Source organism: Dermacentor andersoni, chromosome 4 (genome assembly GCF_023375885.2).
Source record: "Dermacentor andersoni chromosome 4, qqDerAnde1_hic_scaffold, whole genome shotgun sequence".
In the NCBI taxonomy this organism is placed as follows: domain Eukaryota; kingdom Metazoa; phylum Arthropoda; class Arachnida; order Ixodida; family Ixodidae; genus Dermacentor; species Dermacentor andersoni.
Genome location: NC_092817.1, coordinates 32994077 through 33007325, shown reverse-complemented (window position 1 = coordinate 33007325; position 13249 = coordinate 32994077). Strand labels below are relative to the sequence as shown.

The 13249-nt window shown below is 51.3% G+C and overlaps 1 protein-coding gene across 1 annotated transcript in view; it reads left to right on the top strand.

The window, feature by feature from the left end:
• Window positions 1–13249, top strand: part of btv (dynein cytoplasmic heavy chain beethoven) — an 81138-nt gene that overhangs the window by 48681 nt on the left and 19208 nt on the right. The window contains exons 40-47 of the mRNA XM_072287594.1: window positions 1045–1182; window positions 1238–1367; window positions 3235–3379; window positions 3819–3942; window positions 5082–5203; window positions 5472–5958; window positions 7555–7647; window positions 7890–8013. Of these exons, the coding sequence (XP_072143695.1) occupies window positions 1045–1182; window positions 1238–1367; window positions 3235–3379; window positions 3819–3942; window positions 5082–5203; window positions 5472–5958; window positions 7555–7647; window positions 7890–8013 (1363 nt within the window). The remainder of the gene's footprint in view (window positions 1–1044; window positions 1183–1237; window positions 1368–3234; window positions 3380–3818; window positions 3943–5081; window positions 5204–5471; window positions 5959–7554; window positions 7648–7889; window positions 8014–13249) is intronic.

The window sequence follows — 13249 nt, the reverse complement described above, 5'->3', positions numbered from 1 at the left end:
AATCTAAAATTGCAACTTAGAGACCCTCAAAAGATACCGCGGCAATCTATTTGCCGCTAGCCCTCGCCTGCACGTGTAAAAAGTCCGCGAGGGGGGCCAAATACCGCCGCCCCTAGCGCCATCTGGTACGTAAGAACGCTAGCGATTTCTGAGTCCGTTGTTCCTTGCCTAGGCGCGCCGTGCAGCGTTGTCAAAATAAAGCTAGGGCCGTGACTAGGGTGCCGAGCTGTTTTAACGCGATAGCGTTAGAGCCCACGCTCAAAGAAAAACCCATCTGCGTCAAAATTAGAAAGAAATCACAGATTTTTTACTGATTTATTCCTGGAGAAGCTTCGTTTAATTGGGTTTAATGCAAGCTAGTAGCGTTAATTCGGGCTGATGACAACATTTAACCTTATGGGTACTTGCCGGGGAATGGAAATTACTTCTTTAGATTGGAAACTTCGCAAAATCTGGTTTCGTTCGATTGTGTTTTAACTGCAGTGTAATGTGATTGCCGGAATGTCGGTGGGAATTTGATTGGCGCGCGCGATTAGATTCTGTTCAGTGTATGCACTCAATACGCGCTCAAACCCATGCAAGCCGAAGCTGTAAACACTCAGATTATGCAGCGATAATGCGAAGCATGCATTCTTTGTCGCATAACCACGTATCACGTGTTCAGAGCGTGTTGCGCAGAGGGTAAAGAGGACGGCGCAGAAAGGTGCGATCATAAATCGGTCGTTAATGGCAGCGTCGTGGAGCGATTATTGTGAAAACTATGGAATCTTATTACTGAAACTATGCACTGCTGTCATCTACGAATAGCGGAAATTCGTGCTAGTTCTGCTGTAAATCCACGGAATCGGGAATAGAGTCGGGGATAGAACTCTTTTCGGTTTACTCTAAGCGAGGTGAAAAGCGTGCATATCAGGCGCTATCAGATTTGCAAGCCACATGGCTATATAGTCAAAGCGTATAGGCAGTTCCACGAGGCTAAACCATAAAATTTTGCTTTCCTCTCCTGCCTACTGGTCCAATAGTAGTTGGCTATTTTCTTTGCAGCTGGGCATATCCAAGCTCAACGAGGCCAAGGAGGCGGTCTCCAAGCTCGAGGCAGAGGCGGCTGTTCAGCGAAAACTTCTGGCTGAAAAGCAAGGCGAAGCTGACGCTGCACTGCAGCAGATAACCAGCAGCATGACGGTAAGGCTTTTCTCAAGTTGAACCACGTTGTCTGAGCGGTAAAAAACGCTCGCAGAGCACCAGCGAGCAAAAGGCGGAGATGGAGCAACTGCGGGCCACGATGCGCCAGGAGAGCGAGCGACTGAAAGAACGCAAACAGCACATCGACCGCGAGCTGGCCCAGATCGAGCCGCTCGTACGAAACGGTGGGTCGCTGATTAAGCTGCCTTGTGCTCGGCACCATTGTCGATGCGCAAGAATTCTAGGACTACTTCCCTCGGAAATCTGTCCGTTCATCCGTCCGTCCGTCTGTCTTTAACGCATGACACGACGCGCTCCATAACTACAAATGGGGTCCTATGTGGATATATGGTAATGCCTTGTGACTACGTGTAACTGCCGATGTTTATGATTATGACTACATGCAGCGAATACTGAAGAGGTATTAAGAGTAATTAGAGATAGAATAATGAAGCCTAATTTTTAAAGGCTACATTAAATTGATTAAGGCTAATCAGGGTAATTAGGATAATTAGGATAGGCTACACCTATAAACATTATTTATTTATTTATTTATTTATTTATTTATTTATTTATTTATCCCGATAGGTAACAGACAATAAGGAAACCGAAAAAACGTCGCCATCATACGACCAGACGCATTCGGATACGTTAGAGAATTATGTGCGCAAGATGAGCGACTGGAACGAATGCTTACGCACTATCTGACGAGTACCACTAGGGAGTTTCTGCAATAAGCTTTCTGCTTTGCTTTTTGGCAAGAGTGTAAAGGTAGGAAAGCGCTGAGAGTTCTAACCCAAAGCGTCATCTATCTAATCCTCTACGCCCTACAAAATGACGCCCATCCCGCACAATGCCCATTTTCTCCAACTATCTTTTTCCCCTTTCGCTCAAGAGAGGCAACGATGCAAGCATTTAACCTTCGAAGAAACGAAATGGGGCCACAGTTTGGAGAAATTATGTGGCGTTAAAAAAACCCAACAACATATTAATGCCAATAGTGGCGATCGGCTTCACATAGCACGCAAATCAACGGGTGATTCAAAGTGTGCGGACAAGGGAAGCCTGGTCCCGCAGCGTTTCGACAAGAGGACTTGTATCCGTGGAGTTGTTGAAACGTTGACTTCAAGCTCAGGCTTCCCTTGCTGGCCCCCGTTTTCCTGTTAACCCTTTGCCTCAAAGGTTCGTGAGTATGTGCGTTCTTTTTCTCTCTGCGCTTGCTTTTTCTTTTCATTTTCCTTTCTTCCCTTTAGTAGGACGTTCTTGGGGGCTAGTTGGTTCATACTTGAAGGGAAGTTAAAACTGCGCGAAAGAACGAGGACAATCGAAATAAACACACAACACACCACGAGCGCAGCGTAGCAAGCCAGGTGTTTGTCTTCCGGTTAACCTCCTCGCCTTTCGCATCTCCATTTGTCTTAAACGGTGTTTCAGTGACACGGAGGAAAATAGAAATTCAGTTGGCACGCTGAAAGAACCCTCGATTACGCTGCCTTAAGTGTGTAGATCCACCGCGACAATCTTTTTTGTTTTAAAGCGAAAGCTTTACTGGCCGCGAACTTGGGATTTCGCCGTGGCGGTGCTCCGAGGAGGCACATGACGTCACACCGCGTTTCTCGTCGGCGCGTTCGCCTCCACTCGCTTCGCCAGCTGCGTCGCATGCCTGATAACATGTCAAAGGATTGAAAAGGAGAGCTCGCGTGCGCCGCAACCACAGTTCAGGCGGCAGCATGGACGGCGACAATTCTGATAAACAGGAGGAGGCCTGGAATCGACATCGTAACGAAATGAAGAGGAAACGAATCGCCCAGGAAACAGACGAACAGCGCGCCGACCGACTGGCTAAACGCCGCGACATAGCTAGACAACCAGACTAACCTGGACTTGCAATCAAGATTAACCAAGGCTAACCATGCTATGCCTTAGCTTTCGCTACGTATATCCTGGCATAGCCGAGCTAAGCCACTGCCATTTTTTTTTTTTTTTTTAATGTGAGCGCGCTTTGATGTCACCTAGCGATGCGAACCTAATGACTCGGGTGTGCGCCTGCAGCTCAGCAGGCGGTTGGGAGCATACGATCAGACGCCCTGTCAGAGATCCGCTCACTCAGGGCGCCCCCTGACGTCATCAGAGACATCCTGGAGGGTGTGCTGCGGCTCATGGGGATCTTCGACACCTCGTGGGTCAGCATGAAGAGGTAGGACTCCGAGCTTCTTTTTTTCTCAAATGGGTGCAGTTGTTCAGACTGCCGGGAGCAACGTATATGTGGCTTCACGGGATCCGAATAAGTGAGCCTGTAGTGCAAGAATTCTTGCATATGGCTTCTTTCTCTTTTTTTTTAAGTAGACCGGAATCTCCCACTACGGCGTAGTCAGATCGTGGTTTTGGCGCGTAAAACCTCAGAATTCGTTCAGCGTTGGTTCCAAGTGATGGTGTCAACGAACTCGCAATTCATTAGCGTTTCTCTGAAAACATGGCGCACTGAAAATTCCGTGCAGTGTATGAGGCGTACGTGCTGATGAGATTCAAGGAAGTGTGATATGAGCAGAAATTACAAATCTGCGAAGTTAACAACTGCCTGGATCGAGTATTATGCTGTCGACACATTTTAACGGTAGTATACGGTGTATACCCAGCTTTCTGGCCAGGAGGGGGGTCAAAGAAGAAATCATGAGCTTCAACGCACGCTCCGTCACACCCGAGATCAAGAACAGCGTCCAGGAGCTTCTACGCACCAACGGCGCATCTTTTGACATGAAGGTGAGTCGTTTCTTCCTTCAGAAGACAATTATATTTTTTTTCATCGAGCCCTTCGGAAGCAGCTATCTATTGCCTACAGCTCCCTCATTGTTGGGGTCAGCAGCCTTGCATTTCTTGCAAGTGTTTTTAATTGGCGGCTCCTTAGCTGGCCGATTTGACCACTGTGAATGTGGCTTCCGAGGCGAATGTGTAATGCCGAGGCGAATGAGTAAAAAAAGAAACGTCGCACTCGAAAACTGCAATAGAAGAAATTCTTTGCTTAAACGTGCATTTGGCGCAGACATTTCCATCAGGGAAATATTATTCGCGTGTCTTTGAAAGCACTTACCATGTAGAAGTATTGTACCGCGTGTGTACTCACATGTAGTGAACCTCCCACTGAAGATTGCACGCCTGGACCCCGGCAGCTAATTGTATCCGTGTGCGGTCGTCTCAAATCCGAGTGCCATTTCGCTTCAAACGACGTGCAAGCTTCAGCACGACATAAACAAGTACTTTATGAAAGCTTCAGCGCACATATTTATTTATACCCACTAAAGTTACATGTTCTTTACGTGTTGCGTAATGTACGGCACGAAACATTCAGTGCAACATCAACGTCTATGTTGCTGATGCTACGACGTAGACATATTCGTCTATGTAATCGTCGACGTATGGACATACCTATTTGCCTACGTTGCATTGAAGCTTTCAAGTCGGAGCATACGCTAGCAACCCGCCTATCAATGCATGTTACTGAGCATTTACATTTTACACTGTGTAGGAAACAGAGGCCATCTGTCTACAAAAACTTTACTGCGGCTGACCCACCGTAGTTGCTTAGTGGCTTTGGTGTAGCACTGCTAAGCGCGAGGTCGCGAGATCAAATACCAGCCACGGCGGCCTTATTTCGACGGAGGCGAAATGCAAAGACACCCGTGTACTTAGATTTAAGTGCACCTTAAAGAACCCCAAGTGGTCAAAATTAATCCGGGGTCCCCACTACGGCATGTCTCATAATCATATCGTGGTCCCGGCACGTAAAGCTCCATATATATACACCAGCTTGACATTGTTGAAGCACCGCGTGTTGCCTGCTATAGATGGTCGCTGGTGAAATTGACATATCAGCTGAGAAATGTTTTTCGGTGCTTTCGCAGAACGCAAAGCGTGCCTCTGCTGCCGCGGCACCCCTGGCGGCCTGGGTGCAAGCGAACGTCCAGTACGCCGACGTTCTGCACAAGATCGGCCCTTTGGAAGCGGAGCAGGCCGAGCTGCAGCGGTGAGTGACACTCGCGGCTTGCTTAGCCAGAGTGGCACTTGCCAAGTCCGCAGCTGAATATATTTTCTCAACCCAGAAATCGGAAAGATGCCGAATGAAAAACTACGCGTAACCACACTTTCTTTCTTCGAGTTCTCGTTTTGCACGGTATTTTTCCAATAGCCGTCCTTCTACGCATACCCAAATTATGGCGACACCGCTGTAAATGTCAAAGACTGCGCTCGAGCATCTATGCTAAGACCGGTGAGGCCTGCACATGCGTTTGCAGGAAACTCTCGGGCGCCGAACAACGCCTGGGCAAGCTCGGCTCGGCGCTGGCCGGCGTCGACGAGCGAGTGTCCGAGCTGCGCGAGCGGCTGGGCGCCTGCACCCGGGAGGCTGCCCGCATCGAGATGGGGCTGCGCGACTCGGACGCCCGGCTGGCCGCGGCCCAAGACCTGCTCGCGCAGCTCGAGGGTGAGCACGCGCGCTGGTCGCGGCGCTTGGGAGCCTTGGAGGCCCAACCGCTGGCCCAGCGCTGTCTGTTGGCCTCGGCGTGCGCCGCCTACCTGGGCGCACTGCCGGCGGCAAGGGAGGAGGCTCGCTCCAAGCTGCTGCACCGCTGGCGTCGGCTGCTGCCCGAGCTGCAGCAGCAGGGCGTGCCGGGCGAGCTAGCGCAACTGCTCAGCTCTGAGAAGGAGCAGCTTGCCTGGAGGGCCCAGGGCCTGCCTCCCGACCGGCTGTCGATTGAGAATGCCGCCCTACTGCTCCTGCCCGTGCGTCCGCCTCCATTTCTAAAACATTATTATTCTTTTTTCATTGCGATATAGCAATTATACGGACACTCCAGGCGGATTTCAACCGTCGTCGTCGCCGTGATGTTTCGTATAAAGTCTAAATGCTATAACACCGCGGCCGCACGCCGTGTGCTATAGGTGCGAACGGAAGCTTGCAAGGGTGAGCCAAAGATGATGGCTTGATGCGGCGGCGTCTTCTCGCGCTCGCAAGGGAGGAATGCGGGAAGGCGCGCCGTCTTCTCAAGCGCGCAAGGGGGGGGGGGGGGGGGGGGGGAATGTGCGTGCCCTATGAAGGGAGTGGGGTGGGGGGCAGGTTTGTGCGCGTCTCCTCTTCTACTCCAGCTGCGGCGGCTGAGTGCGGCTGAGCGCGGCCGCGCGTGTTCTATCTTGGAGGCAATCTGCGCTGGGTTCGAAGGCTATCCCGCCGGATCTGGCTCATAGCTTTGAGTGCGCTGTATTCTCGCGCTCCTAGTTCGCTTTGAAGCAAAAGGCAGCACGAAGGGGAATCCGTTCGCCGCTGCTGACACTCTTCATCAAGCCAGCGATTTGACAGCGAGCGTCCCCAGTCATCGAGTGAAATGTGTTCTTGTTTGCCTGTGCGCGCGTGACAACGTTCTTGTTAATTTAGTTAGTAAGTGAATTTTTACGTGAACTAGGGTGGTTGCTTGAGCTAGTTGGTAACTCATGATCAAAAATAACGTAAAGCGCGAAGGACAAGGACTGCGCTGTGTATGTCGTCTTCGCAGTCCTTGTCCTTCGCGCTGTACGTTATTTTTGATCATGAATTTTTACGGCAGTGTATGCAGATGATCACGCGCTGTCTTTGGAGTTTTAGTGTCGGCCGCACTGAAAGTCTGACACGTCCACAATTAAAAAGACTAACTTCACTTTCCATAGCTGTCTAATAATTTTTTATCGCAATCAATGCTTCGCCTGTTGAAGGAAACTGCGACTTTTTGTTATTCCATTATTTACTCGTTCTTAATACTCTGCGCTCAGCGGCGCTGCGTGAGCCTGGGAGGGGTACTTATATCATGAGAAAATTATTTATGTGGGAGAAAAATTGTTGTAACGTATTAGTACTCCCCGTTAGCAAGAACTACCGCGCAAATAAATACGCATCCCCCAAGGAAACAGTCAGTACGAATGTCTCATTCATGCCTTTGTGGTGTCTTTTTATTTGCGCAGTCGTTCTCGTTACCACAAAATGTACCAACTGACCAAACAAGATGTGCGTGTTAGTGCACGAACGCGTAGGCATCCGAAAGACTGTGCATGAAACTGTAGCTGAGAGGTCGAAATTGGCCTTTGTACCCTAGGCTGTTTTCTAAATACAGTCGAGCGCCTTCACAACGAAATGACTTGTATAACGGATAAATAATTATGTCCAGTTCTATGGTGAGCTTTGCGGTGCGTGGCCTTTACAACAAAGTGACCTGCGTAAAGAATTATTTCGGAAGACCCAAGCACTTCGTTATAAAGACGTTCAACTGTAGACCATGCCGCACCTTAACAATACAGTAAGAATCACATTTGTACCAGTGTACCGTAGCAGAGAACTGCGTATGTGTGCAGCTGCCACAGCGGCCATTCATCATTGACCCGTCGGGACAAGCCAGTCGCTGGCTTCAAAGCCACCTCAAGGACCCACAACTGATCACCCAACAGGTATACCAACCGCATTTGTTGGCAACGCACCTGCAGGATATTGTAGCCAAAAGATCTGCCAAGTCGTGCCCAAAATGAAACATTAAACGTTTCGTTTGATCCTCGGTACTAAGGTTAATAGAGGTGAATTGTGCCGGAGTTTGTTGCTTAATGTGTAATCGCGATGACAAGACGAGTATAGGCACAATTTTGTGAAGGTACAGCGCGACAAGCAATCCAACACCATTCACTGTTACTTACAGGACCCGACGTTCTTAGCAACTCTGGAGCTGTCCGTCCGACTAGGTAAGGCGCTCCTCATACAAGACGTGCAGCAGCTCGACCCCATCCTGTATCCGCTACTGAGGAGAGACCTCATTACTCAGGGTGAGCATATATTATGATGTACGGTTGTTTGGCAGAAGCACACAAAGCAGCGCGCTGGTTTATAACCAAGTGATTAAAAACCATTGAGCTTACACACCTCAAAGCTAAGTCAGAATGAGAACGATGCTTGGCGAAGTGAGTCCGTATCCGGCAGCAATTAGCTGGATATAATGAAACAACAAAACTGCCTTGATTACACATGACAGGTATGACAATGACAAGTGGACATTAGCCTATTGCTACTTCCAGCGTTCCCCGGCACGTCCCATAGTGCCATACCATGCCTCACATAAGACGTGCGCATAGTTCATTGCAACCTTTCGGAATGAGCCTGTTGGAATCTCAGTGCTGACGCCCGTTATTGCAATCGCACCGCTGGCACGAGTTGTTGCAAATGGGTCGCAAGCCCCAAGGGTAGCGTTGGCCTGGCGGCCTGGGGCACAACTGGAAGCATCCGAAGGTCCCGGCAAAGCATGAGTCGACTCGTAACAGAACAACTTGTTTATTCTAGCATCGCAAAAGAGCGGGCGGTCAGGTCGACCGAAGTGGAGAGACGGGAGAGCACGTAACTCAACGGATGAAATCGGAGCCTCTCTCTTGGCGTCCGGGGGCAGCTGCTCTTATACTCTCGGAGACGAGGGCAAGAGGAAGGCCTCGTGACGAGACCACGTGACGGCGGGGCACGGACAGGCTGAGAGACACGTTGAGACGAGTGTAGTGACGCATCCGCCAAGCCGGCGCCGGTCAGACCTCCTCGCTTCACACTTGGGGAGCTCCTCTCCCCGGCTGCCGCGCTTTGACAAGCGTGGGCACACACACACACACGCACACTTGAAGACACGTGGCATTGAAACATGCCTGGACGCGCTTGGCGGGGAGGCGTATCGGCGGCGCTGAACGGGCCAAAATGTCCGCCGCTTTGAACGAAGCCCCGGCGTCCGTTGCATCCGCGCCGGCTATACCGCGCGTTGTAGGCGAAACGTAACAGACCGCCCCGCCGGGGGAAGGAGATCCCGATGGTCAGGGGACTGCATCCGCTGTCCGGAGGGATGTCGCTCGATGATGCACATAACCGAAGTCGGGCGTCCGTCGGCGTTTCTTGAGCGCAGCGCACGGAGAAGGCCTCGTTCTCTCGTTCAGGTTCACACAGGACACTGCAATGTGACTTCGGGAGAGTTGACATTTTTGTTCTCGTTCCCGGCAAGCGTTAGAACTACGCCGAAAGTCAACCGCTCAGTCAGCAAGCACGGCACAACCCTCACTAAGCCCTGCCAGGCTCTTTCCCCTTTTATACTACTGCCTAGTTCCTTACAGTAGTCTAGCAGCACTCAGAACGCGTCCACAAATCGGAAAATTGCACTAGAAAGCACATCATCACTTTGAAACACTACACAAAAGCAATATGTTAAAAATCCTGCCTCAGGAAGAAAAACATCAGTAACAAACAATTTTGAGGCTGATTCCCACGTTAGGGGCTTCGACTTAAGCCATCGGCGTTACCGTTGAGACTCCCCTTTTTGTAACGCACCTCAAAGGAATGTTGTTGCAAAGCGAGGCTCCAGCGCAGGAGGCGGCCATTTGTGGAAGAGATGGTCTGCAGCCATTGGAGAGGGCAGTGATCCGTCTCGAAGCATGCGAAGCGGAGATCGCAGCGAGCGACCGTACACCAGCTCAGCTGGCGAAAACCCCGTAGCCGCATGCGGCGCGGTCCTCAATGCAAACATCACCCCAGGCAGACACAGCTCCCAGTCAGTTTGTTGTGCAAAACACAAAGCTCTCAACACGCGCTTCATGACGGAGTGGAACTTCTCAACGGAATTCGACTGTGGGTGGTACACTGAGCTGTCTAACAGCTTTACCCCGCACCTTTCGAGAAAGGCTGTCGTCAAAGCGCTCGTAAACACCGTGCCCTGATCTGACTGGATTTCCGCAGGAAAACCAACTCGCGCAAATATGGACAGTAGTGCATTGACTATCTCAACTGAGCTGAGTTCTTTAAGCGGCACTGCTTCAGGGAACTTTGTCGCTGGGCAGATCACAGTCAAAATGTGTCTGTACCCCATGGCTGTTACCGGCAGAGGTCCCACTGTATCAATAACGAGCCGTCTAAAAGGCTCCGTAATGATAGGTACCAACTTCAACGGCGCCCTCGATTTGTCCCCTGGTTTACCCACCCGCTGACAGGTGTCACATGTCTTCACAAAGTGGTCTGCGTCCCGAAAACACCCTGGCCAATAGTACTCTTGCAAGAGACGGCCCTTAGTTTTCTTAACTCCTAGGTGTCCGGACCACGAACCCCCATGCGACAAGCGCAACAGATCCTGACGATAGCATTGAGGCACGATCAGCTGATCGAACTCCACTCCCCTGCGGTCTAGATACTTCCGGTACAGGACCCCACCTCTTTCCACAAAGCGAGCATTTTTCTTGGCGATACCTTCCTTGACAATGCAACGTATGTTTTCTAGGCTGCCATCCTTCTTTTGCTCGGCTATCAAAGCCGCCCGGCTGACTTTTAGCAACCTATTAAGTCCGTCTGACGTAGGCGCGATGAGCAAATCTGCAGATAGCTCTTCTAACTTTCCCGCATCGGGAATTTCCTCTCCAGTATCTGGTGCCTTTAACGCTACAGGCTCAATTTTATTCAGTTCGGGCGTGCTCTGAATATCAGCTTGCTGCGCCTCTGACCCTTTCTCATTGTTCGACAACGTCGGTCCCGCAACTACCGCCTTTGCAGCGAGCTCCCGAACCTTCGATCTGGTTAAGGCCTGAACGCTAGCCTCACCAAACAAAAGCCCCTTCTCGCGCAGGAGGTGATCGGGCCTGTTCGAAAATAGGTACGGGTACTGGGGGGCAGCATAGATGACACTGCGGCCTCCGTCTCAAGCGCTCCGAAAGGTCCTTCAATAAGCACTTTTGCTACGGGCAGACACACGCTATGAGCTTCCACGGCTTGCTTGATCCATGCACACTCACCCGTGAACATATCGGGTTCTACGTAAGAGGGGTGAACTACATCCATTGTAGCTGCGGAATCGCGAAGCACTCGGCACTCTTTCCCGTTCACGAGGAGGTCTCGCATGTAAGGCTCGAGAAGCTTCATGTTCTCGTCCGTGCTGCATAATGACAAAAACACGACTTTTGTTTTTGTTTCTGGACACTGCGCCGAAAAGTGACCCGGCTTCTGACACGTATAACACACGCGCACTTGCCTCGTCTCGAACCGCTTTCTGCGTTCGGCTTCGGTTGCCGCCGTCTCCTTACGTTCGGTCGGACTGCTTTCACTCGCATCCGCACTACGTCTGTCCCCCTTTGCTCTCATGGGCGTGAACTTCGGCCTCTCAAACTTGGAGCCAAATTCACCCTTTTGACCGTCCTTAGCTCCGCGAGCCCGACGCGTCACAAACTCCTCGGCTAACTCAGCGGCTCTAGCCACCGTACTAACGTCTGGCCTATCCAAGACCCAGTACCGCACGTTCTCAGGTAACCGACTATAAAACTGTTCTAGCCCGAAACACTGCAGAACTTTCTCGTGGTCACCAAACGCTTTCTCTTCTTTGAGCCACTCCTGCATGTTTGACATAAGCCTGTACGCAAACTCTGTATATGACTCACTTTTGCCTTTCTCATTTTCCCGAAACTTCCGACGGAAAGCCTCCGCTGACAGCCTGTACTTTTTTAGCAGACTCGATTTCACTTGGTCGAAATCCTCTGCCTCCTCTCTCTTCAAGCGAGCGACTACGTCGGCCGCCTCGCCGGGTAACAAAGTGAGCAAGCGCTGTGGCCACGTTTTCCGAGAGAACCCCTGCTTCTCGCACGTTCGCTCAAAGTTAACCAGGAACAAACCAATGTCCTCTCCAAGCTTAAACGGCCGCATCAGGTCAGTCATTTTGAACAATACTCGTTCTCCTGCACCGTGTGCCTGACTTCCATTACGAGCGCGTTCCATCTCTAACTCGAGACGCTTCATTTCCAAAGCGTGTTGACGGTCGCGCTCTCTTTCTTTCTCTTGTTGCTCTCGTTCTATCTGTTCTTTACGTTCACGCTCTTCTTTTTCTTTCTGTTCTTTTCGTTCACGCTCATCTTTCTCTTTCTGTTCTTTAAGTTCGCGCTCCTGTCTTTTTGCCCTCTCCTCAATGGTCTCAAGGCATTCCGACAGCTCGTCATCCTCCGCTTCTAACTCAAGAATAGCCCTTAGCAGTTCTGGTTTTCTGAGTTTGTCTGAGACATCCAGACCCAACTCTCTTGCAAGCTCCAGCAATTTCGGTTTGCGCAACGACTTCAAATCCATGGCTGCTCTGAATGCTGCTTTCTCTACTGCCTACTATTGTCTTGCCGCAAACTAACCCGGCAGCAACGACAACCACAATTACCAGCTCTGTTTCTGACACTAACAAAAGCCTGGCAAAACTCAGAAGAAGAAAGTCCCGCACTCACCAAACCTCGCAGCCAAGCATTCAGCGCAGTCGTTCCGCTGCAGGCAACCAGTCATCACACAGGGCTCGTTGCACTGCTCCCGGATGGTCGTTGTGCTGCTCAGCATACAGTCAACCGCATATCTTCGCTGCTGGCCTCCGTTGTCGCGATCTCACCGCTGGCAGACAGTTGTTGGAACCTCAGCGTTGACGCCCGTTATTGCAATCGCACCGCTGGCACGAGTTGTTGCAAATGGGTCGCAAGCCCCAAGGGTAGCGTTGGCCTGGCGGCCTGGGGCACAACTGGAAGCATCCGAAGGTCCCGGCAAAGCATGAGTCGACTGGTAACAGAACAACTTGTTTATTCTAGCATCGCAAAAGAGCGGGCGGTCAGGTCGACCGAAGTGGAGAGACGGGAGAGCACGTAACTCAACGGATGAAATCGGAGCCTCTCTCTTGGCGTCCGGGGGCAGCTGCTCTTATACTCTCGGAGTCGAGGGCAAGAGGAAGGCCTCGTGACGAGACCACGTGACGGCGGGGCACGGACAGGCTGAGAGACACGTTGAGACGAGTGTAGTGACGCATCCGCCAAGCCGGCGCCGGTCAGACCTCCTCGCTTCACACTTGGGGAGTTCCTCTCCCCGGCTGCCGCGCTTTGACAAGCGTGGGCACACACACACACACGCACACTTGAAGACACGTGGCATTGAAACATGCCTGGACGCGCTAGGCGGGGAGGCGTATCGGCGGCGCTGAACGGGCCAAAATGTCCGCCGCTTTGAACGAAGCCCCGGCGTCCGTTGCATCCGCGCCGGCTATAC